We start from the raw sequence: 23,023 nt of genomic DNA on the forward strand, positions 1-23,023 counted from the left end.
CTAGTTATATGAAATTGTCTCTACTTTTAAAAAGGGGTCTGAAATTCAGAGTGTAAGTCTTTCTAGTTTCACACCATAATTAAGTGGAGGTCAGTGGGGGCTGTTTATAGAGGAAAAAATGAAACACAAATCATTAGAGTTTGGAGGAATTCAGTTTTAATGTAGGACTGGCCACTTTCCATCATTTGACTGAGAGAAAATTACTTCATAATGCTTTATCTACAAAATAAAAATAAAAACACACACAAAGAGTATCAGGAAGTTGAAATGGGCATAGGCGTCCATGGAAGCAATTGAAATATAAATACAGTTTAAAGAATTTATGAAAGAATGAACTTCCTTTTTGGGTATCATTGAGGGTTAAATTAAAAGAATTCAAATGTTCATTTTATTATCAGTAAGATTTTAATCTACATTTTTAAAACTGTTTCTGCCTACATGTTTTTATATGAATACTTCTCATCTTCAAATTCATGCATGGTAAAAGTAATTTTTACTATTTTATATGTCACCAAAATATCTCATGTTCTGCATTAATTTTGAGAGATTTTAGGGAACAGTAGCTATACATCATACTTCTCCAAGTTATCACCTATCCAGTGTTCTCAGGGAGTTTAACAAAGATGGTCATTGTGATATCTGAGGACCAGCTTGCTGTTATAAATATCAGAGCCAACTTAGAATAAATGTGAACTATAAGTATTTACAGTTTCAGAAAAGAGGATGGGTGTTAGCGCAAACAGACTTGACATTTCTTATACCTCCTTATATGCTACTCATTTATCAAATCAAAATTAGAATGATTCTTATACTTTTTGTTATTAAAACTCTAGAAATGTGAAATCTCCACATAGATCCAACAATTAGATTAATCTGCTAATCAACCCCTGAGAAAAAAATGCTTAAGTCACAAATAGCAATAGGATCCATTGATTGTAAATAAAGAAGAAGGGAGACTTTACTGAGCAATTTCAACCAAACAAGATAATTAAACTCAGAGATGCTGTTTCCTGCCTCTCTCTTATAAACAATGAAGCCACCCCACTGGCCTCTTCACAACCTGGATGTCCCAAGGCCACCTCTCTCTTCTTTCCTTCCACTTCCCCTATCGAGATTTCTGGTTCATAAAGGAAAGAGAATTGTACAACCTCTTTCCTGAAATGACTTGAGCATTTGTATTTGTGACATCTTATTATAAGACAAGCTAACATCTATTATTAATTGATATGCTAATTAAAGCCATACTTGCAGTTTCCATTAGCTTATTCCCTAAATTCTCCAGAGTTAGCTGTCTGGTTTTAATCAAAACCAAATGGTAGTCCAAGTTCCCAGCCTGGAGCAGCTAGGAGGAAGTCATTCAGTGGAGGCACAAGAAAGCAGCAAAGATAAACAGATGATAGTTCACAAAATTTGTGTCGGACCAAGGATACAGAGAATGTGAACCACTTTAGAGATGTGATTCTGGGACTCTGTCAGGCTAGAGGGAAGCAGTTGCAAGTGTTTAGTGTCAGCAAGACTCTAATATGATCAAGATGGAGTCTGTCTTCTGCTTCTCCAGCACTGGATTTGTGTAACCCTGGAGAATTCTGGCTAGAGGTAATGCAGCAGACGCTGTAACACAAACTAAACTACTTGATTCTGTGAAGAATTCTTGGGCTCAGAGAGAACTGGAAGAAAATATTCGACTTACTGGATTCTCGAGATTTTACAGATTTTCTCAGGTACAGCATGTAAGGCTGAAGCATTTTAAATTTTAGCTAATATTTTTAAAGGTTTAAAATTTTTAGAATAATAATGATATTAAAATTCTAAATTCATTTTGTTGTGCTAAAAGGTCTTTTGAAATGATTGTTGGCAAAGCTCTTTTGATTGAGCTGTGTATATATATTTAATATAATGGAAAAGTGGTAGATGGAGAGGGAACTATGTTTTTCTTTCTGTCTTTTTTTCTCCCCTCCCTTTTCTCATAGGCAGTGTGGGACAGAAAAAGCTCTAGGACTTTATGACTCTCTAGCTAATCACCTCAAGAGCTCTGACAAACTCACTTCAGTTCTGTGTAAAATCAGAACTCCTGAAATGCCCAGACTGCTCAGCTCTCCCCCTCCCCTCTGCTTCGCAGTCTTTTCTCACATGCACACTTCTCAGAGGCAGGAAATACTTTCCAGGCAATCTGGGCCTGGTTGTGGAGGCCCCCTTCGCAAAACATCAGTCTGAATTTAGTAGACAGAAGTCAGTGGGAACGCCTTGACAGGATCCGGCTTTAGCTGAGGCTGCCTCCAGCTGCGGAGGGTGTTTTTGTTAGAATCACACACTGCATAAAACTGCTTAGAATAGAGCCATGATCTCAACCGCGAAACGTGAACTTATGTTTTGGAGAAGCTACCAGGGACGGACTTCTTTCCTAGCCTGAGGTCTGAATGGTGTCCTGCCTGGCGCTGCAGCTCCTCCTAGGAGTCTAGGTAAGAGCCTGGGATGTCTTTATGCTCTGAGGGATCTGTGGAGAAGCGGAGAAGCAGAGTGTGAGAGTAATGACAGCATCTTGCACTCACTTGGTGACTCCCTAGGTCTTAGAGTTAAACCCTGAAATCAGAAGAGCAAAAAGTTAAGTAGAGAACTGAGTCAAATCCTTTTAGCAAAATGTCATCTCTAAAATATGACCCAGACAGATTTGACTCTTTTCCTCCATAAAGTAGCATTTTATGTGGATCTCTTTTTATCCTCAACTCGTTTATTAATAGATCTGTAAGGACTATTTTCCTATTGTATGGCATAATATAAAACATCTTCTCACGAAAGTGGAAGGTGTGAGTGAATCCTTCCTTCCTAGCTTCTTTTGCCAAGAAGAGATACCACTAAAGTGATTTTTTCTTAATAAATCTCCAAAGAATATTTTGTGCCTGATTTAAAACTAGGAAGGTTGGATTCTTCAATATTTTCTCAAACCAATTTTAACCAACGTACATCTTTAAAATTTCATTTTAAAAAAGGAAACACAAAATTTCAGAAATTATTTCTGTTGTAACTGGTATTTAATCTCAGAATTGGATACAATTTATAGTAAATTTTCTGGATTCGCTGCTCACATCATGTTTTGTGTGAATATTTTTTGTTAAGTAAAGGACACTACTATTTTGACACTGAGTACTATTTTGAGGCAGCCAAAATGAGTACAATCATATGAAAACTGATCATATGTCCGTACTTCATGCAATCATATGTTTCTCTTGGATTAAAATCTATTTAAAATGTCTTAATATTTAAATATTCAATATAGAAGTAAAGAATTGAGTAATGATTGAAACAGTATGGGCTTATAATACATAATATGCTGCTATAATTGCGAATACTTGCAATGAAAATCATTATTTTTTAGAATAATATAAAATAGTATGTAAAGGAAACAAATATTCATGTACATTTCTAAATTTACTAGATAAACACAAACCACATAAATGAAAGATGGAGAGAAATTGTGACAGATCTTAAAAAATCAAATAATGGTTTCAATTATATGCTTTTATACAGTACAAGGTGACCACTTACTATGTTAGCTAATTTATTCTTAATCTCTGTGCTAGGATAACTTATATTGATGACTTTTAATTATTTGCTAGTAATTTAAGGCTTTTAAAATGTGAGAAAATTATTTTTGAAGTGTTAAAAATGAAAATCTGGGGCTAGGTTGTAGCTCAGTGATAGAATATTTGCTATCATGGACAAAGCTCTGGGTTCAATCCCCAGAACACTGAAAAAAAAAAAAAATATATATATATATATATATCATTCTGACTTATCTAAATAATGATTTAAGAAAATTCCTCAATAGAATGTCAGGCAAAGAGCATAGGAGCTTATGACTTCTGACACTCTCTTGAGGTGCCAACAAGGAAGTCAAAGAATAACATTCAAAAGCCACCTGTCCAAGGTCATCCCAATAGCCAATAGAAGAGATGAGAGTGGAACCACAGGACCCTGGTTGATAATTTACATATTCTTACACCACAGTATCTTTCTGTCAAATAGCTATCCATAATGAAGTATGATCAGGTCCAATAGAAGGCTTCTTTGAAGAGAGAATTGGAATTTCTGTTTTAAAAAGGATTTAAAACTGCACAAATGTCACTAATGTGGAAAAAAATCATTAAAAGAACGAACCAACATCACTAAATAATGAAATTTTCTCAAATGCAAAAATTTCCCTTCAAAATTTATTATACCTTAAACAAACACTTCAAAGGAATAAGTTGTTTTGTGATTATTTTGTTACATTTCGTGCTCATGCCAAGAAAATCAATCCTTATGTTAATATTTCATTAATTTTAATCTATGCTTCTAAAAATAGATCTAGAAAAGAGCTTCTCTACTTCATAATCATAAAAAAACTATCCCAACAAAGTGACTTTCAGAAATAATTTTACAACTGCCATTGGAATTGGCCTAAAGATCTTATGTATCCAGACAGTATTTCTTTTCTCTAACATAAATGTCTATTGCTTTAGCCTATTTCTAGTTCTATGTATTTTTTTCCAATGGAAATATAAAAAGCCTAAGAGGACACATGAAAATATTAGTGTACATTTCTAGACCAACTAAATCCAGGCATTTCATCTTCCTTTTTGCTGCCTATTTTCAATTATTTGATTCTTTGAATCATATATCTACTTTGACCTTTCCGCAAAGTCCTTTAGTTGTAGAATACAGAATATTTTACAGTACACAAATAAATGTCAGTGCAGTAAAAGTAAGAGACTTGTCTGGTTCATTTGTCCTATATCATATATGACAATGTATGCTGCTGTATATATAGAAACACTACTTTCTCATAAAATTAATAGATTCCATTTCTAGAAAATGCTGTTTGTTTAGAGAGAATGTATATCATGATGCTGTTTTAGGTTTGTTTGTTTGTTTTCATTTTCATGAATCAGATTGAGTTTTAACTTAAAACACTGTTCAGCAGTTCTTTCCACTGTCATCAAAACTACATTACCAGAATAAAGAATCACTGTAGTAAAGTACTAGTCTATAAAACTGCCTGGGTAATTACTAGAAGGTCTAGTTAAAGACAGAGCATCTCATTCCAATTGTATTTTTTCTTTAACGATATTATAATTTTAAAAAGATTTTTTCCATGTTGTATACCTTGTTATAAATTTTTAAGACATGGCTTAATTTTATTTATAAAAAATTGGATCTTATAGGCCCAAAGAAATTCTAAAATGTATAGTTTGAATTTTGATTTTGTTTCTTCTTGGAAAATGAACTGGTGTCAGTATCATCTTACAATGAAAATAACTCTAGAAACCATCATAGCCACAAAGTCCCAAGTAAAAAAAAATGACCTAAAGCTGGACGAAGGACTTCAATAGTAAAATGGAGAAATGTCAATAATCGCACCTGAGAATAGGTCCCTTAAAGCACAATTTATTCCAAACAGGTTTACTGATAAGCATAACTCTCTATTCGCTTTACAGTGAGAATTTATTTCTATGGTTCTGTGTTGCTATTAGATGGCTAATTAACTTAGAGTTTTGAGAACTACACTGGCTTAATTATTAAGGAAATTAAGCAAAATAAAAGAAGCAAAGACCTTGAAGTCTAGTTAACAAAAAAGATGGTTGATTTTGATTCAGTGGATTATAAAATATATAGAAGTGAATTAGAAAAGTTTAAACAGGGCCTTAAATGCAAAATGGCAATACATACATTATGAACATTGTGCATGCTGCTTACTTGAGAGGTGAGTGGAAAACAGTGTTTCTGTTTGTGTGTATATGTGAAAAGATCGTTCTTGTAGTAGATCAATAATACAGTTTGATCAATACAGTGCAAATAATTCAGAGAGAAAATCAATTCTGAAATAGAAGATCACAGAGCAAGTTTAGGAACTTAATTCATGTTTCTTTTTATTCCCCTAAATTAGATGTTAGCAACTGTCAGTATCTGCTTGCAAACAAATAAATGTGGAATGAATAGGACAGCAAGAAAAGCAGAGTTGAGGAATGGGAATATGTGAGAGTTGAAATTTTATTTTGTTCTCTGGGCATCCTGTAATGATAGAATGATAATTGTTAAAGGGGAAGAAAAACAAGTGATTGGCAAAGTCATCAGAGGTTGAGGCCAGAGGTTAACTACACTCTTACAAGATGGCATTACAAGTTTATTAAGGACCAGAAGTTTGAATTTCCAGAAAAAAATCAACATTAAAAGTTACATGAGACCAGTGAGAGCAGGGTAGTATTGATTTTTCTACAATTAAAGTGGAGAGATATATTGAAAACTCAGGGGCAGATTCAAAACACTGGCTTTGAATTCATCTTTGCTACTTGATCCTCTCTCACGTTTCACATTTTGGTCTAATCACAGATACTGAAATAATATGGGCAAGCAAGTGATAGTTCCAGCATATTCTCATCCACAAATTCTGTAACTCAGCCCAAAAACTAAAGGAACCTTTCTCAGTGTATCAGCATCACCATCACAACCACCATCATCATTCTTGTGGTGTCACTTAGCATCAAGTGAGTGCTTGCAATGTGTCTTGAAGTAAGTCCTCAACGTATATTATCAGCTCATTTTCATGTTAACTCAGTATTATTATTCCTCCCCCCCAAAAAAGTTTTCATTATTCCCAGTACAGATGTGAGCAAACTGAGACACAGAGATTTGGGGCAATTAAATCACGAGAAAAAATTAACAGAAATTTTGCCTTCACACACACAAAAAGATAATTCCTGCCCATCAAAATGCGTTTGACATTAAGCTAATTACTTAGCCCTCCCGGTGTTTCTCCCTATTAAATTAGGGCAATGATAATATCTATATCATAGAAAAGTCATCACCCAGTCTTTCGGCACCAGGGACAAGTTTTGTGGTGGAAGTCAATTTTTCCAAGGATGGAGTTTGGACAAGATGGATTTTTCAGGATTAGATTCTGATAAAGAGTGCATAACCAAGATCCCCCTTACCCACTTCAGTTCAAAGCAAGGTTTATGATCTTATGAGAATCCCATGCTGGTGCTGATCTGACAAGAGGCAGAGCACAGGTGGTAATACCTGCAATGGGAGTCAGCTCTAAATACAGAGGAAGCTTCACTTGTCTGCCTACCATTCATTTCCTGCTGTGTGGCCCAGCTCCTAAGAGGCCATGAACCTGTATTTGTTCATGGTCCAGGAGTTGGAGACCCCTGCCATGGGCTATTTGTGAGTATGATTACTAAAAGATGGCATAACACACCAAATACAGTACCTGGTCCATTAGGTATGCTTAATAAATGGAAACATTTTTTACTATCATTATTATTATTATTATTATCAAAAATGTCTTGTGTTCCTTAATATTACTTGGGTATATAGAAAAGTACCTCTGATGAAAACAAACTCAAATGCACGTAGTTATAAGAATGATGAAATTAAAGATATTAATCACGGAATGCAAAAGTTGTTACCACAAGTATTGGCCTTTGGGAGCATACTAAGCTTACAGAGGTAGTTAAATTCCCAACAATTTTTTGTTTCTGATTTCAGTGAAACTTGTGCTTATGGAATGATTATGAACTCAGTCCTCTCTTGTCATTTTGCTATCCAAGCACCTGTGTCAATGTGGCCATATCTTTATTTACGCTTAGTGATTACTCTCCACTGTTAGAGTGTTCTTAGAAATGAGAACAAAGTTAAAAATAAAGTGACCACTTAAAGCATAGCTATCATGTCACTATGATGATGATAAAACATTATAACCCATGCCTCTTAGTGAACAGAAATATATTTTTGTAATGAGGCAAAACCACATCCCAGTCATACTACTTTGCTATCCAAAAGGAAAACGGAGGGGGAGCCAAGCTTTTAACATTTAAGCTATTTCCTGTTTCATGAAAAATTCCAACTGAAAAAAGCTCAGAGTAAAGGAAATATGTTTTTTGATTGCAAAGAATTCTGTAGAAAAGAAATATCATGTAAAGATGATTGTTCAATAATGAGCTTATTTGCAGAGCTCATTAAAGGCAATCCTGTGTTTCTAAATGCTCCAAGTGGTCTACATAATATGGAATGCTACGCTAAACATGGAGACCTCCAAAAAATAGATATCTAGAGGCATGAGGCAAGATTGTCTTTCAGGACTGTGATAATTCAGGGATCTCTTGGAAAACACATATCATCAGAAAAGTCTTATTGACAGCAGGAAAAATGTCACGAAGTGTTCCAGAATTTCCTCAAATTACAAGTGGAACGCTTAAGAAAATGTTAAGAGAATCTCTATGACCAGTTGCCTAGGGCAGTGCAGCAGTGGGTGGTAAGTCAAACACTGCCTGGACCTGAGCTCCTCCCTGCAAGATAATTAGATACCACTCAGGAACCTGGAGGTAAAAATAGGGCACCGCCAAAATAATACTGTACAATTTCGTAGCACCCTGCTCTTTTCTGATGAGCAGACTTCTGTTAGATTGAAAGGGTTAATTTTCAAATTTGCCTTAATTCCCGGAGTAACTCTATTCTGAGAGCAAAGAATGAAAAAAAGCTCTCCACGTTCTATAAAAGGGCTGAGATACACACAAGAATAGGTTAACTTTAAAGGAATATTTTTCATTTGAATGCCTACTTCTTCATTTTTCTTCTGACAGCTGAAAACTGATGAAAGCTTAGGTGTGTCTCTTAGAAAATGTAATATACTGCCTACTCTACTTGGCTCATTATAGATAATTTATGTTGTAATTTACTGGTTTATGGTGACTCAGTTTGAAGACTTGGAAGCATATATACTATATTATATTACTATAATATATTTACCATTAAGCAATTTACTAATAAACAATCTTAACAGAACTTTATGCTTTCCACAAACAACTAATGAGGAATAAATTTCACCATTAGGCAATGTATGTGATAGCAGATGGATAATGATTTTCTGGGGGATGAAGGCATAGATTACTGCTAAAGAAAGGATATCTGCATAAAATCATATGGAAATAAATTCTTGCATGGTGTTATTAAAAAATTATCTCACAGGCTAATTCTACTTTTCTGTAATTTGGTGTAGATAATACGAATATTTTAAAGAAAAAAGCACTAGTTGTCTTTTCCTAAAAGTTGACTATCTTAACTAGATATGCATTTTTAAAAATGTGTTATCTTTTTTGCTATTTGTGCATCTACATAAAGGAATTTTTTTAAAAATCATATCTCCTCACAGTGTTTTTGCTATTCCTAAGAATCTTGCTGGTGTTACTTTAGTTAGACAATGAAAAGCACTCTTCTTCAGTTTATTGAGTAGGAAGGCAGTGGAAAGGTTCCTCAATGTGCCCAACCTAGGAAAATCATTATCATTTTGGCCTCCACATTTGTTCATTGTGATGAAGATTTACTCTGGTGCTGGGAGTGCACATTTACACAACATAGCAATTGTATCTGTTTCTCAATCATCCTTTGTTTGTCTACTCTGTCTAATTCAATAAGTGTCTGGGGGCATGTACTATGTACAAATGTGACCCCCCGAGAGGAGGCTAAGACATATTAAGATTAAAACTCACTAAGAATGTTTAGATTCCCTGGCCTCCACCCTACCAAAGTGACCCCAACCATTAGCAACAAAACATGCCAATTTTGAGGTGTTCTTTTCTTGGCTCAGATGCATTCTTTCTTCCAAGAACACATTTTAGAAAGCACAGTCTACTTCTAAGTAAAAATGATTATTTCCCTTACATCTTCTCTTGTTCTCGACATGATTGATTACATGCTCTGTAGTAACTATTGCATATGCCCTAATTAGGTGCAGAACATGACCCAGAATTTTAACATAGAATGAGTAAGTAGGGAGAAAAAATTTAAAAAATAATAAATAATTCTAGCCATTTAAGGAAAAACTAGGGGAACAAAAGGAAGGTGGTTGTATCTTTATTTTCACTTCTAATAAATATACAGGATCGGTGTCCAAGTGTTTAAGAAAAACGCAGAAGTCAATCACATATTTATTTATTCCTATTTATACTGTGTATGTATACTGTATACACACATATAAAGCCCAAGTGTCAGTCATGTGTTCATTTGTTTAGACTTATACATGTGTGCATGATTATCTGTATTCCAAAGAAACAAAACAAGCTATCCACTTCTGAGGAAATAAATTAAAAAGTTGTCATCTTTCCAAGTACTATAAGTGAGGTGTCCAAGACAAGTCCAAAAATGGTACAATCGAAAATTCCTCTTTTTCATATGTATTTACTGATTGAATGCTCTTTATATAATATTTTGTGGTTTTTACACTACTATTCAGATAAAATTTCAGAAAGGCCATGACTAAGATAATTACCAAGAATACCTACCTTAAATCCAGGAATTTCCAGGAAAGCTGGTGGAAGAAATGAATCACCACAAAATGAAAAAGAAATCACCTAAAATTCTCATGAAACTTCACTGATGTTAATGGCCCGAGATAAATATTCAAAATGGCACGATTAGCTCATTAAAGACATGAGGTTACTGTCTGTGTAATCATGAGGGGATGGTATGGTGAGTGGAGAAGGTGTAAAACAGTTTGGCCCCATCAGATCTATTACAGAGAATCTCAAATCACTGCATCGGCTCAATCTTAAAATTATTACCATAGAACATATTAAAATTAGGTTATTACTAAACATGATTTCTGAGATTCAGAGAAAACTCAAGCAATATTTTCCTGATATTTACTTGTATATTTGTGAAAAATATAATTAGAATATGATTTTTTCCATTTAAATAGTATATTTTAATTTCTTACAATAGAAGTTGAATATTTGCTTCTCTGCAACTATTTTTTCCATTATCTCTAACTTAACGCTTCATAAAACCCTATGTGCTAAAAATATTTTTTACATAATTTTCGATTATGTAGTATTTACAGAGGGGCCCAGTTTCACCAACTTAATTCATTCTAAGATTCTGGTAAAAATGGTTGTGGTCATGTTCATCACCTGATGTAGAGTTTGCCAAGGGAAGCAGAATTTTGTCAAACTCTTCTCTTTGCTAACCTAATTGTTTCCAAACAGAAGTGTTTGTGAACCAAGGCATTACTGTATTTGTATTGTTTTGGCTCCATAAAATAAATTTTGCAGCTTAGCCAGGTAGTGTGTGGTACTTACATTTTTTTCTTATAAAACTGTTTTGCAAACTTGGCACAGTGGTGCATGCCTATACTCCCAGGTACTCAGGAGGCTGAGGCATGAAGATCACAACTTTAAGGCAAGCATGAGCAACTTACTGAGATTCTGTCTCAAAAAAAAAAAAAAAAGCAAATTAAAAGGGCTGGAAATGTAGGTTAGTGGTACAATGCTTGCCTAGCATGCATGAGAATCTGTGGTTCAATCCTCAGTACAACAACAACAGTAACAAAATGTGGATGTAGTAAATGACTTTCCTAGTTTTCTATGTAACTATCACTAATTCTTCCATCCCAATTTTCTGACTTTCTGACCAGTTCCTCTCAATGTGGTCACGTGTGTAATCTTTCCTTTCTTTCTTTTTTTCTCAGAGACATCTCTTGCAGAAAACTAGGATTTATGTGAACTGATTGTCCACTAGACCTGCTACACAGATTTCATCCTGGAATTCCATGGTCATTTGTGTGTGAAATGTTAAGATTCCTTAATGCCATGCCTCTCTTTATTTGTTCTCTCAGTTGAATCTTTCTCTCCAGTAGTTTTTCAAAGCAGGTTTAAAAATAAAGTTCTTCCTGTAATTTAAAGGTAGAAATAAACTCCTATTATATTTTGAAGTCATACTTGTCATCTTATTTCCATGTTGCTGCTGAGAAATCTAATGCCATTCTATTCCCAATTCCTAAAATAGAATCACTTATTTATCTGTCACATCTCCTGAATTCTAAAGTTTAACGATGATGTTTCTTGATGTAATCTATTTTTTCTGTGAACTATGTCATATTCCATAAGTTCTCTTCAATCCAAAGGCTTAGATCATTAGCTCTGGAATGTTTTCTAAATTTTTCCTTTGGAAATTTTCTCCCCTCAATTATTCCTTGAAATGCTCCTGAGAAATGCCATTCCCCTCTCAGATGACTAATGAGTTTTCAAATTGTAAGTAATTCTGTCAGTCTGTTATTGCCTCTGTTATCTTTCCCAAAGAGTTGTTCTACAATAGTAAGAATCCAATGAGAGAAAGGAAGACTTCTTCCATCCAGTGGAAAACTCTACCCAATGTCCTAATGAAATTGGATGATCTGGACACAGAAAACTTATTCCAAAAGACATCGCTCAGGGGTTTCTACCTTTGTGAAACCCTAACCTAGTACAGTCACCATCCCCAACACCACTCTCTAAAGAAGGGGAGATGGAAAAAAGGAAGGAGGATTGGGGAGGTTCAGGAGAAAACTGATGAGCCCCCCCAACACTTGATATTAGGCTTTTCATGGTATTGGTGCATGTATCATGGCTGTTGCAGCCATGATGGGATGTTACTTTTGTTTACATGAGGTTTTTTCCCATATATTAAAAGCTCTGACAGGAAAGGTAGAATATATTATTTAGGTTCTCATTCCTGATGTTTAGCAGTGTCCACCACCCACTGGGTTCTAAATAAACTCTTCTTTAATAGTGATTGTAATCTGATTGCTGTGAGTCCTATAGTGCTACACACTTAATTTCAACTATCAGAATTTCACCTGAGCCTTGTTTTCCCTGGATATAGGGTCATCAATAGCAATTATCACCAGGCTTTTCTTTTAATTGGCAGTCCAAATTATCAGGTATGTGTTCATTTCAGAAGAAAGTGTAAAGTAGAGCATGATCATTTGATATGACATATGGGTCAATGATTTTTGAACTAGAATATTCCCAATTGTCATTTTAGGTACATTAACATTTAAACTTAGTTTAATATAAAATATATCTTGCATGCCATGAAATGTCTATGTTAAGGAGTACTAAGCATTAAAAAATAGTCTCAAAGAATATATTTGAAGTCACTTTGTGTCTAAATATCCCATGCTCTTATATCACAGAAAGCATCTTTGAACATTTCACAGATATTTTCCAGAATTACTGCATAACTACTAGTACATAAAGCCTCTTGTGACATTAATACAGTGCTGTTTGAATGCAGGCATTTCACAAGAGAAAAATCCCCATGAAAATTCACTTCATAAAATCAACACCCAGGATTCACCTACGCTTTTCCAGATTCTCCATCAAATCTTCAGCAGCTGAGCTCATTTTGAATGAAACTGCATGAAAAGGATTTAGAAAAGAAATGTAATAGTAATTTGCAAAATAAGTGGTCAAAAATTTTACATATAATTTTAAATAAGGCACCCTGGTGAGAAATCACATAGGGAAAGTCAGGTTTGGTTTTGTTTTTCACAAAAACTTCTCTATCTTATAGATCAAATTTTAATCAATTCATATAATTTAGAAAATGAGGCCATTAGAGTCAGATGTGATTGCCAATAATCTAATGCTCCCATGCATTAGTTGTTTTTTCAGCCTTTAAATTTAACTATCAATCTTAAAAATTGGAATTGAAATAGGAAGTGTGGATAAGAAAGTTTGCAGAGATGAAATTTTTGAAAAAACTATCAGACCATAGGATACAAGTGGGCATTCAAAATGTAATAATATTTGCACACAAGGATGATAAAATTTTGTTTCATAAGAATAAAAACAGCATATATTCATAAGAATGATTTAGAAATGTTCAGAGAACATACAGTAGAAAGAAAAACAGAATTGATGCTGTGTGGAATCTCTGTAATTTACAGTCTCTTTCTGCAGTTACTGTACATTAGCTCAGAAATTTTTGAACTGTTTTCTGTTGACTTGGGAGAAATACTTGCCTTATTATTAGAGCAAAATAAGTTAGTTAACATTATCGCAAGGACTTAAGGTCAAAATTGTGGATTCTTTTCCCCAAAGAATTTAGTAAAACTATATATTTCTTCTTAGTTTAAAAAAAATAAAACCAGAATTCAGATTCAACCTAAACATAAATGTGGCTTAAGAATTACACAGGAATACCACTTGGCATTTCTTAAGTTAGCCTGTTCTTTCTATCCTGGATAAAAATAAAGAAAAGAAAGCATCTAACACAGAACCACCCTATTACAAACCAGATTTGCCCAGAAAAGCAGAAATTTTCTGGCCTACATCTATGCATTTTTTCCACTTTCCGTAGCCTCCCACACTATAATGACTTATACATGGAATTTAGAGACTTTATATTTTCTTTTGAGTGCAAAGTGAAGGCCAACATGGAAAATGTGAATGTCGGCCATTTTCAAAGATGGTCACAGACCTTTGAGGGAACCAAATAGTATCCAGAAAGATATTTGGTCAGCCTGACAGATCAGATTTCTAGTATATTCCTTAACTTTACCAGTGTTTGTAAGGTAGAAATATTTACCTTTTCAGCATGTGTTTAGTCAGAATAATTTGAAATTTTTGATAGGGAGTCAAAGTTCTTTTCAAAGACTGAAATGACCCCAAATCAGCACAGCAATTAATAGTTTTTATGACTAAAATCAATAAGCCAATCCATGTAAAGTGCTGACAGTTCTAGTGTAGAATAAAAACTAAAAGTAATTGCTCTTTAAATGGGATTTTTCATTTACATTCCAGTACTTTGGTTTCATTGTGCAATGACATTGGGTTAGTCTGTTTTATAAGGTTGGGTTTACATCGGTACCACTTGCTTCCTTTCACTAAGGATTTAAATAACTGAAGGCAAAAGAATTGCTACTTGGGCAGTGTTTATATTCTTGCCTTATCTTATATGTGGTTTTCTTATTTACTTGAATTTTAATAGCCAAATTCTAACAGAAATATTCACATTAAACTCCTTAGAAGCCAAAGAGAATGAGACTCAAGTTTTTGAAGACTGACCCTATTTTTTTTGTCATGCCTACATCTTCTTTATGCTATACTTGAATTCCTGCATGAGGAGTTTAAAGGTTTTATATACTAAAGATATATGGGGAGAAGGGAAGAAGGTGGAATCTCATAATTGCATGGATACAATGAACTTCATTGACTATCTGAATCTAGGTCTTAAAAACTAGATCTTAATTTGATTATGGGTTTACTTTCTACATATATAACTTTGGTCAGGTTATTTATTTTTTTTAATTTAACAATATTAGCTTGCTTATTCATACTAGCAGTAGTAGGCTGCATGAATAGGTATTTTAGTTCATTTTTTAAGATTCCACAATACTAACTTGCTAGCTAGTAATAGCAGTAATAGGATAAATGAACAGACCTATCTCTAATAAAGCACTATAAATGGTACGTTATTCTGCCTTATCCATGAATGTTAAAATGAGCTAAACTGAATTATTCTGTATTTCTTAGTCATTTCTAGAGTAAATGCATCTCAGTCATTTGGGATTGGTGTTAGCTCTTTCACACACTAATACATTACATATGCTGTCTCTATAGCTTAAGTTTTGCATGAACAGTTCCCTGGTGGCCTTTGTTTCCATTTAAACAAAACAGTTAATATATTTCTATAATGACTTGTGTTCACAAAAAAACAGGCAAGCTAGAGCAACAATCTTCTTCCCATGATTTTTAAGTATTGCAATCCAAATATTTTCTTAATAGAACTTTGTATTTGTATCTTTATTCATTAATAGGCTAGCTCAAATGCCTTTAAAAGTATTGCTGATAATTTTTGACTAGTTATGTTAAATGAAAAAATATCTCTAGCATTAAACTTCTTTTAAAAATAGCTCTGTTAAAGCTATTAAACAGAAAATTCATAAAATCTCTTACATCTACCTTCATAGTACAAATTAGGTGTTCTGTTTTCCAAGGTATACTTTGACTTTAGAAATGTAACCATAACAATATATATTTTTAATTTTTTTAATAGGTGGTGAAATGACAAAACTCACTCTTCTATCCATGAATTTGAAATAATCTTTCATCAAGTTCCATCTACATTAACCTCATATGGAATGTATCTCTCTGTCTGTTGTTAAACTATGATGACATGTCTGTAGCTATCAGAAAGAGAAGCTGGGAAGAACATGTGACCCAACGGATGGGACAGCCTTTTAATACTGATGATTGTAACACAGCATGTCATCATGGACTTGTAGCCGACAACTTGCAGGCAAGTATGGAAAAAGATGCATCTCTAAATGTGGACCGCAAAGAGAAGTGTGTCTCACTCCCAGACTGCTGTCATGGATCAGAGCTGGGAGATTTTCCTGGGAGGTCCATGGGTCACATTTCAAAGAAAATGAATGAAAATGACAGTAATGAAAGTGAAGATGAGTTTCTTTCTCTGGAGGCCAGCACAGAAACATTAGTGCATCTTTCTGATGAGGATACCAACTCTGATCTGTACCCTACAGATAATAAACAGATTTTAACTTCCCAGGGTCATAAAATCTCAGGCCATCATAGTGTTGAAGGAGCATGCTCCTTAGTAAATACATTGCCCATCATGGAAAGTAGCCATGATTCTTACAGCTCTTGGGGAATTGCTGGCAAGGATGATTTAGCACTAGCAGGAGAGAATGGGGAAAGAAAAGTTGTTGACACTGTAAGTAAAAGCCTGGAGCTTTGTGATGATATAAACCTAAGTGAAATAAAAGATATGCCCAAAGTAAATACATTTGATTCTTTGGATGTAAAAGATATTGCACCTGAGAAGCAATTGGTGAATTCTGCTGTAATTGCTCAACAACGAAGAAAACCTGACTTCCCTGAAGATGAACATGAAAAAAACATGTGCCATGAATTACAAGATGAAGTCTTGCCCATTCCTTGTACAGATGGAAGATTGCCATTATTAAAAGCAGATTTTGGAAGCTGCCTTCAGCAACCTCCTTCCACCACCAGTGGTGCTGAAAATGGCCTGGAAAAAAGTGGATTCTCAGAACATCAAAACAAAGGCCCTCCTGAGGTCAATGCAGATGATGGTGTGCAGTGTTTTCCTGTAAAGGACACTCTGGATACCCAGGAACCCACCGACTGCCAAGTCAGACTTCGTAAAAGAAAGGTAAGACTACCTGGCTTTTGAAATTTTGTAAATATCCTTATTTTCATCCTTTAGTATTTGCTTAGATTAAAAAGGTATGTAGATATTTATATTGCCCTACAATGAAGATGCATAATTTTTAAAGATTATCCAATTGGTGAAACTATCAAAATATGTAAAATTTGAAATAATATTTTATTTTGCTAACAGTATTTCAGGAGTTTGTGATCATTCTATTTTGGAATTTTGTTGAGGTAGGATTTCACCTTAATTTGGAATTGAATAGCTGCCACATAACTCATAATTATGGAGTCCAAGGCCTTCTGAAGAGTGATATCTAATATCATCATGATATTTCTTAATAACCTTCATTTTAGCCTTTTTTGGGGGGGGGGGTACCAGGGATTGAACTCAGGACTTTGCGTTTGCGAGGCAGGCGGCGGAACCACTGAGCTAAATCCCCGGCCCTATTTGAGCCTTTCTTTTTGTCCTTTCAAAAGTATATTTTTATCAAAAATAAAGTGGTATAAGTTACATATTAAAAACAACCCCTTTAAATATTCAGCGACAACTATGCCTCTTTCTCCCAGATGTGCTGGTACTATAATTATGACAACCTGGCCCACTCACCATCAATATATGCACCATGATCTGTTTTTTGCCATAACTTTTCTTTAAGAATTAATCAAAGATGGCCAATAATGAAAATTAAATTTTTTGTACCAAGGACCTTTTGATTAATTCTAGAAATGCCATGCTCCTTAAAAACTGCATATGAAAGAAGCAAACACTGGGGTGTTGGCCAAAACTAGAGTTTCTTCAAACAATGTAGTGCTAGATAGTCCTGATATAAATCCAACTACAATAGTTTTTCCTATACATTCCACCTGGCATTGAAGAAACCCGGCTGTTTAGACACTTTGTGAAATAGTCAAATCATAATTTCTAGCCTCTCTCAATATAATTTTAATCCATAATTGCAATTCAACTAAATCCCAAATTAATATTCTTAGTTCTTTTTAACTGGGACTATCTAGCTACCCAGGCAGGATGGGGGGATGCTCACCAACTCTCTTTGTGGTGAAAAAGGTCTGGTTTCTATAAACTGTCGTTTTGCTAACAAACTAGACCAGCGATGTGTCATGAGATAGTTTAAGTGAACCAAAAGGCTTTACAGCAAAAATCACTGTGCTCAAGCTATATGCCAACAAAGTATTCTGCACTCCTGGCAAACCCTGTACCTTACACAAGTTGTATTAAAATGTTAATGCTCCATGAAGTTGTTACGATTGGCATGCCCACTTCAATTTTTTTTAGAAATTTCCATACATTCTATCAAATCTGGAGGGAATGCAATAATGATGTAAGAAAGTATTAACTGACCTATGACTTAGCCCCCCTAAAATAAGACAAATCTTACCCAACTGTTGACAGAAACATTAAACATTCCCCAAACATATGCTCACCACTTGGACATTTATACCAATACTAAGAATGCTGAGAAGAATTTATTCTTGGACTTGTTAGTATAGCGTGGTTGCATTTTGAGAGCTGTAATTATATCCTATTTACAAGTTCTAACTTAAATATTCTATTTTAAGCATTTCATCACTCTAAAATGTTGTGGTATTGTCTGGGGGAATATTTACTTTGACTCTATAACCCATTTTAGGATGCCTAGTAATGAAGAGATTAAGTGCAAAAGTTAAAGTTCAAAATTTAGTTCAGGAAAATATACTTGAGAGAGAATACTTCAGAACTAAAACATATAGGGATTTTTTTATTTATTCATTATTGAATAAATATTGTTACCTTTAAATTGGCAATTAGCCACTTTAAAACTTTATCAAAAGAAATAATAGAATATATTCAGGAAAAGATATATACAGAGGTGCTCATCATTGAAATTCATGTTAATGAAAACAAAAGAAACTAGCCTAAATTTCCATCACTAAAAATCTGTTTAATTATTTTTCATCTATTGTATAGAATGCTAAATAGCCATTAAAATGATCAAGTGAGATCCATCTGCATTAATTTCGAAAGATGTTCATGATACAATATATCTATAAAAGTGGCAAACAAATATGTATAACATATCCAAACCTAATGTGGAAAAGTCCAATGAAAGCAAATATTTATAAAGTTTTGCAAAATGTCCACAAGAGTTCCAAGCAAATACTTCATTTTTAAGGTGAGCACAACTAGTTTAAGAACATAACCCTTTTGCAGGGACACATAAGCCACATTTTCATATCTGTGGGGCATGAGGTACCAGATACTGAAGCTTAATTGTGTCTTTAAAACTATTTGTCAGCCAGGGTGACAGCTGTAAAATGAAAGCTTGCAAAAGTGAAATATAACAACATAATACGATTTTAGTTAGAGAACTTTAATCAGCTCATTATTTGGTGGACATATGAATGAACCAAATTCTTCATTGAATTTCAGAGCATGAATCTCTTGTCAGGATATACAAACTCCAGATTCTACAACAACAACAAAAATTTAAGAGCTTATAAGAGTTATGCTTAAAATGTATTGAAATATTGCTCTAGAGAAATCTCAGTACCTTAGATATACATTATCATGTTTTCAAATCCATGAATTTTGGCAAGCATTTGGGTTTTTTACAACTTATTTTACCTTGGTGTCCAATATTTCTGGCCAGAATAGCCAAACATATATTTATTATGAGTTTCAGTTGGAGATTGCCTCTGTAGTATATCTAAGCATTGACCTTTTCAGCTAGTCATTTCCTTAAATATGAGAATGTAGGTCATGAAATTTAAGCCACTGAAATCAAAGGAAAACCAAGTGGATCGAGAGCAGATGTTAGAATTTGAGGCAGAAGGTCCTGTGGCATATGACGAGGGCTCATAGAGCTGTGGCTGCTTCTCCAGGGTGAAACATCTGGTTAAAAACAACTCTCAGAGGCAGAAACCAAAGAGGTCTGGAGAAAGTAGACAGTCTAAAATGTGGTATCTTTAAACCAAAAGAGATGCGAAGATGGAAAATACGTAAAAGAAAGATTTGAAGTTAGACTTTCTTTTTAAAGAACTAGTGTATTTGTCATTGACTGTGGTTTAACTAATTAAAGAGTTCTGAATAATCAAATTTTGAATAACTATAATAATGATAAAAATGTAGTCATATTTTATTTGTTCACATAAAACAAAATATAAACCATTTTCAAAGCAAAATAAATTCACAAAGATATTACCAAAATAAAACAAACTTTGAGAAGACACCTACATCCACATTCCAATAAAAATCCCACATTCCAACAATAAACAATTTTAGGATCTTATGCTATCACCCTGTATTAGACTTGACTGCTATTGCTGAAAGCCAGCATAATAGTGGCTTTAAAAACCTGTTTCTTTCAACACATGTAATGTGAGCAGTCGTTCCTGGATCAACATGTAGATTCTATGTTTTCAGAAACCCAGATACCTTTTCATCTGATTTGTCTTCTCTCTTGGGATAGGTAAAGGACACAGGGTTACTACACCATTACATACAGGCAGGCCCCATAAGTGCACATTTCTTTCCTTCACACATTCAGATCTTACAGGCATGGCCACACCAGTGATAAGGGCTGTGGACTGGAATCTGCATTGTAGGCAGTCAGGTGTCTCCCTAAACTTTATTACTGTGAAAGAACGGGAATGCTTATATTGAAGGATAGCTCATAAACGTATTGAAGAATAAAAACTAACATAAATATTGTTCAGCATATTATGGCATGCCATAAAAGGAATAACTAGGTTGCATATATGTTCCGTAGTACTCTATATAAATATTTGGTATTTCAAATAATTGGTTCTTTAATTTCACACTGGCTTCCAAACCTGTTTTACTTATTGAAGGGAGAGTAATCACATGTTACACTATCATACATAAAAGCTGTCTAGGGGTACAACATTACCGTATGTGTATTAAGTGTCTGGAAAATATGATACAGTAATTAGCTAGTACTGATATAAATCAAATGTATTCTTCTTACACTACCTTTAAAATATGTATAAATTTGGGGGCCGGCAATTTAGCTCAGTGGTGCCCCTGCCTGCCTCACAAGCACAAGGTCCCAAGTTTAATCTCTGGTACCAAACATAAATAAAATAAAATATGTGTAAATTTGATAAAATCACACCCATTTTACACATGCCATCTCTTTTCTATCTATTTCCTCTGTGTCTGTATGGGAGCCTTGTAATGACAGAAGGGTAACACTGCAAAAATAGGTGACAGAAAGAAGATATTAAATTACTTTAAAAATGGACCATAGTAAGAGGCTGGCTGGAAGAATGTAAAAGAGAAGAAAGGAATAATAATGTGAAATAGGAAGAAAAGGTCTAAAGGATTAGGGGAAGTGGGAAGGGTAGGGGAAAGGAAAAAATACGAGAAAAGGAAAAAATGGAAACCAAGTCTTTGTAAATAGGGAGTCGGGGAGGGGTTGAAGGGAGGGCAAGAGAATAGGGGAAAAAATAAGAACCAAGATACACCATGTAAAGGTACAAGATCCCAATGATCCACGTAACTGTATTGTATACCTAAAATGTACTAATAAACTTTAAAAAAAAGAAATAAAAATCAAAATAATGGTTAAGCTAAGACATAAGCTAATATCATAAGAAATATTGAATAAAAACAAAGAGTAGGGAAGAATCAAAGTTTGTGAATAAATCTCGGATCACTTAATAGAGAGGAAAGAAATAGAATGCAGGGCAAGCATATATAGCTCGGCAGATAAATTCATAATAATAGTATGACTTTACATTAAGGTCACACTGGCTTTAACATCCCAGCTTTCTTGAGCAGATTATATTTGCTAAATCCCCTTGTTTTTGAAACCTTCAAGTTAAAAATTATTATTACCCTTTGCAGCAAAACAATTAATTAATTGTAACTAATTAGTTATCCCGCAAATGGTGAGTCATAAATGTTATGTAGCATATACTCAGTTGCCTGCTGAGAGGCATAAGCAAGGGCAGGGTTACAGAAGGAAAATGTTGAAACACTCTTTTACATTTATTTTATCCATCATATGTATGCTGCATTAGTAAAAAAGTGAATGTGCAATATTTTGTAAGTAAAATACACGTGCTCACTGCAAAATACATAATCAAAAACAGGTCTAGAAATTTTATAGCTTTTCTGGTTAATGTCATTTTGAGGAAGTTGGGAATCAAGTGAAACAAATGAATAGCAGGGTAGAAGATTTGAAGAAAATGAGTAGGGAAGATTAAGGAACACTTTATTTAAAGAGTGTCAGATAATAGCAAATTTCTTTTCAATTTCAATGTGAATACTACCTAAAATAGGAAAAGTTACTGCCAGGTGCCCTTAAGGCAATTATGCATATATACTAAATGGAAGCAGTTAGATCTGAATGTGTCCTATTCCTGATACTTGGTAAAAGTGGTTGTGGGGTGTGATCGGCCTCTGATCCAATCAGTGACTTGGACCAAAATTGCAAATTTACCTTAATTATTAATAAGATCATTAATAGGCTCATACTAACAACATCAGCTTTTATTGGAGCAAGAATTAAAACACTTTTACAATGTTGTTTTAAATAATGAAGGGTTATTTCAGAGCCAATTGCACATTAGAGGCTATCATAATAATGAAACTGATTGAGTTTCCTCCTTGTGGACTTCTGTTAATCTAAACCAAGACCGATTTATTAATCCTTTAATACCAATGAAACCACCGTAGCTCTTGGCTTCCTCCCTAGAAGAAATGTCAATATTCACAAAAGCTGGAATAACTTGCATACACTCCATAACAGAGCCCTGCCCTGTTATCGGGGTACCAGACCCAATGGTGCCAACAGGATCTGTTCATTCTCTGGCTCATGTTCCCAGAAATAACACACTGATCCTTTGCTGCCAACAAGATCTCTGTTCCACAGATAGTTTTCTAAATGTAAAGAACTTACAGTGCTATTTTAGAGATAACCTCACAATTTTCAAAGGAAATATAAGCAAATAGGAAAAGTACATTTTTACTCTTTTTTTCAGTTCTATTTCTGCATAGGTCTAGG

General features: G+C 34.2%; 1 protein-coding gene across 3 annotated transcripts in view; it reads left to right on the forward strand.

The window, feature by feature from the left end:
* The first annotated feature begins 1,353 nt into the window (after positions 1 to 1,353).
* Positions 1,354 to 23,023, forward strand: part of Dlc1 (DLC1 Rho GTPase activating protein) — a 404,145-nt gene continuing 382,475 nt past the window's right edge. For 2 of the 3 annotated variants that reach the window (XM_021246665.2, XM_021246666.2), the window contains exons 1-2: positions 1,980 to 2,459; positions 15,856 to 16,992. In XM_021246665.2, coding sequence (XP_021102324.2) covers positions 15,976 to 16,992 — 1,017 coding nt within the window. In that variant the 5' untranslated portion in view covers positions 1,980 to 2,459; positions 15,856 to 15,975. Of the gene's footprint in view, positions 1,722 to 1,979; positions 2,460 to 15,855; positions 16,993 to 23,023 lie in introns of those variants that run through there. The other variant, XM_087217213.1, reaches the window with a different exon arrangement.

Source organism: Heterocephalus glaber, unplaced genomic scaffold (assembly GCF_053883595.1).
Source record: "Heterocephalus glaber isolate CG9 unplaced genomic scaffold, H.glaber_assembly_v1.0 deba00001461, whole genome shotgun sequence".
NCBI classification, from domain to species: domain Eukaryota; kingdom Metazoa; phylum Chordata; class Mammalia; order Rodentia; family Bathyergidae; genus Heterocephalus; species Heterocephalus glaber.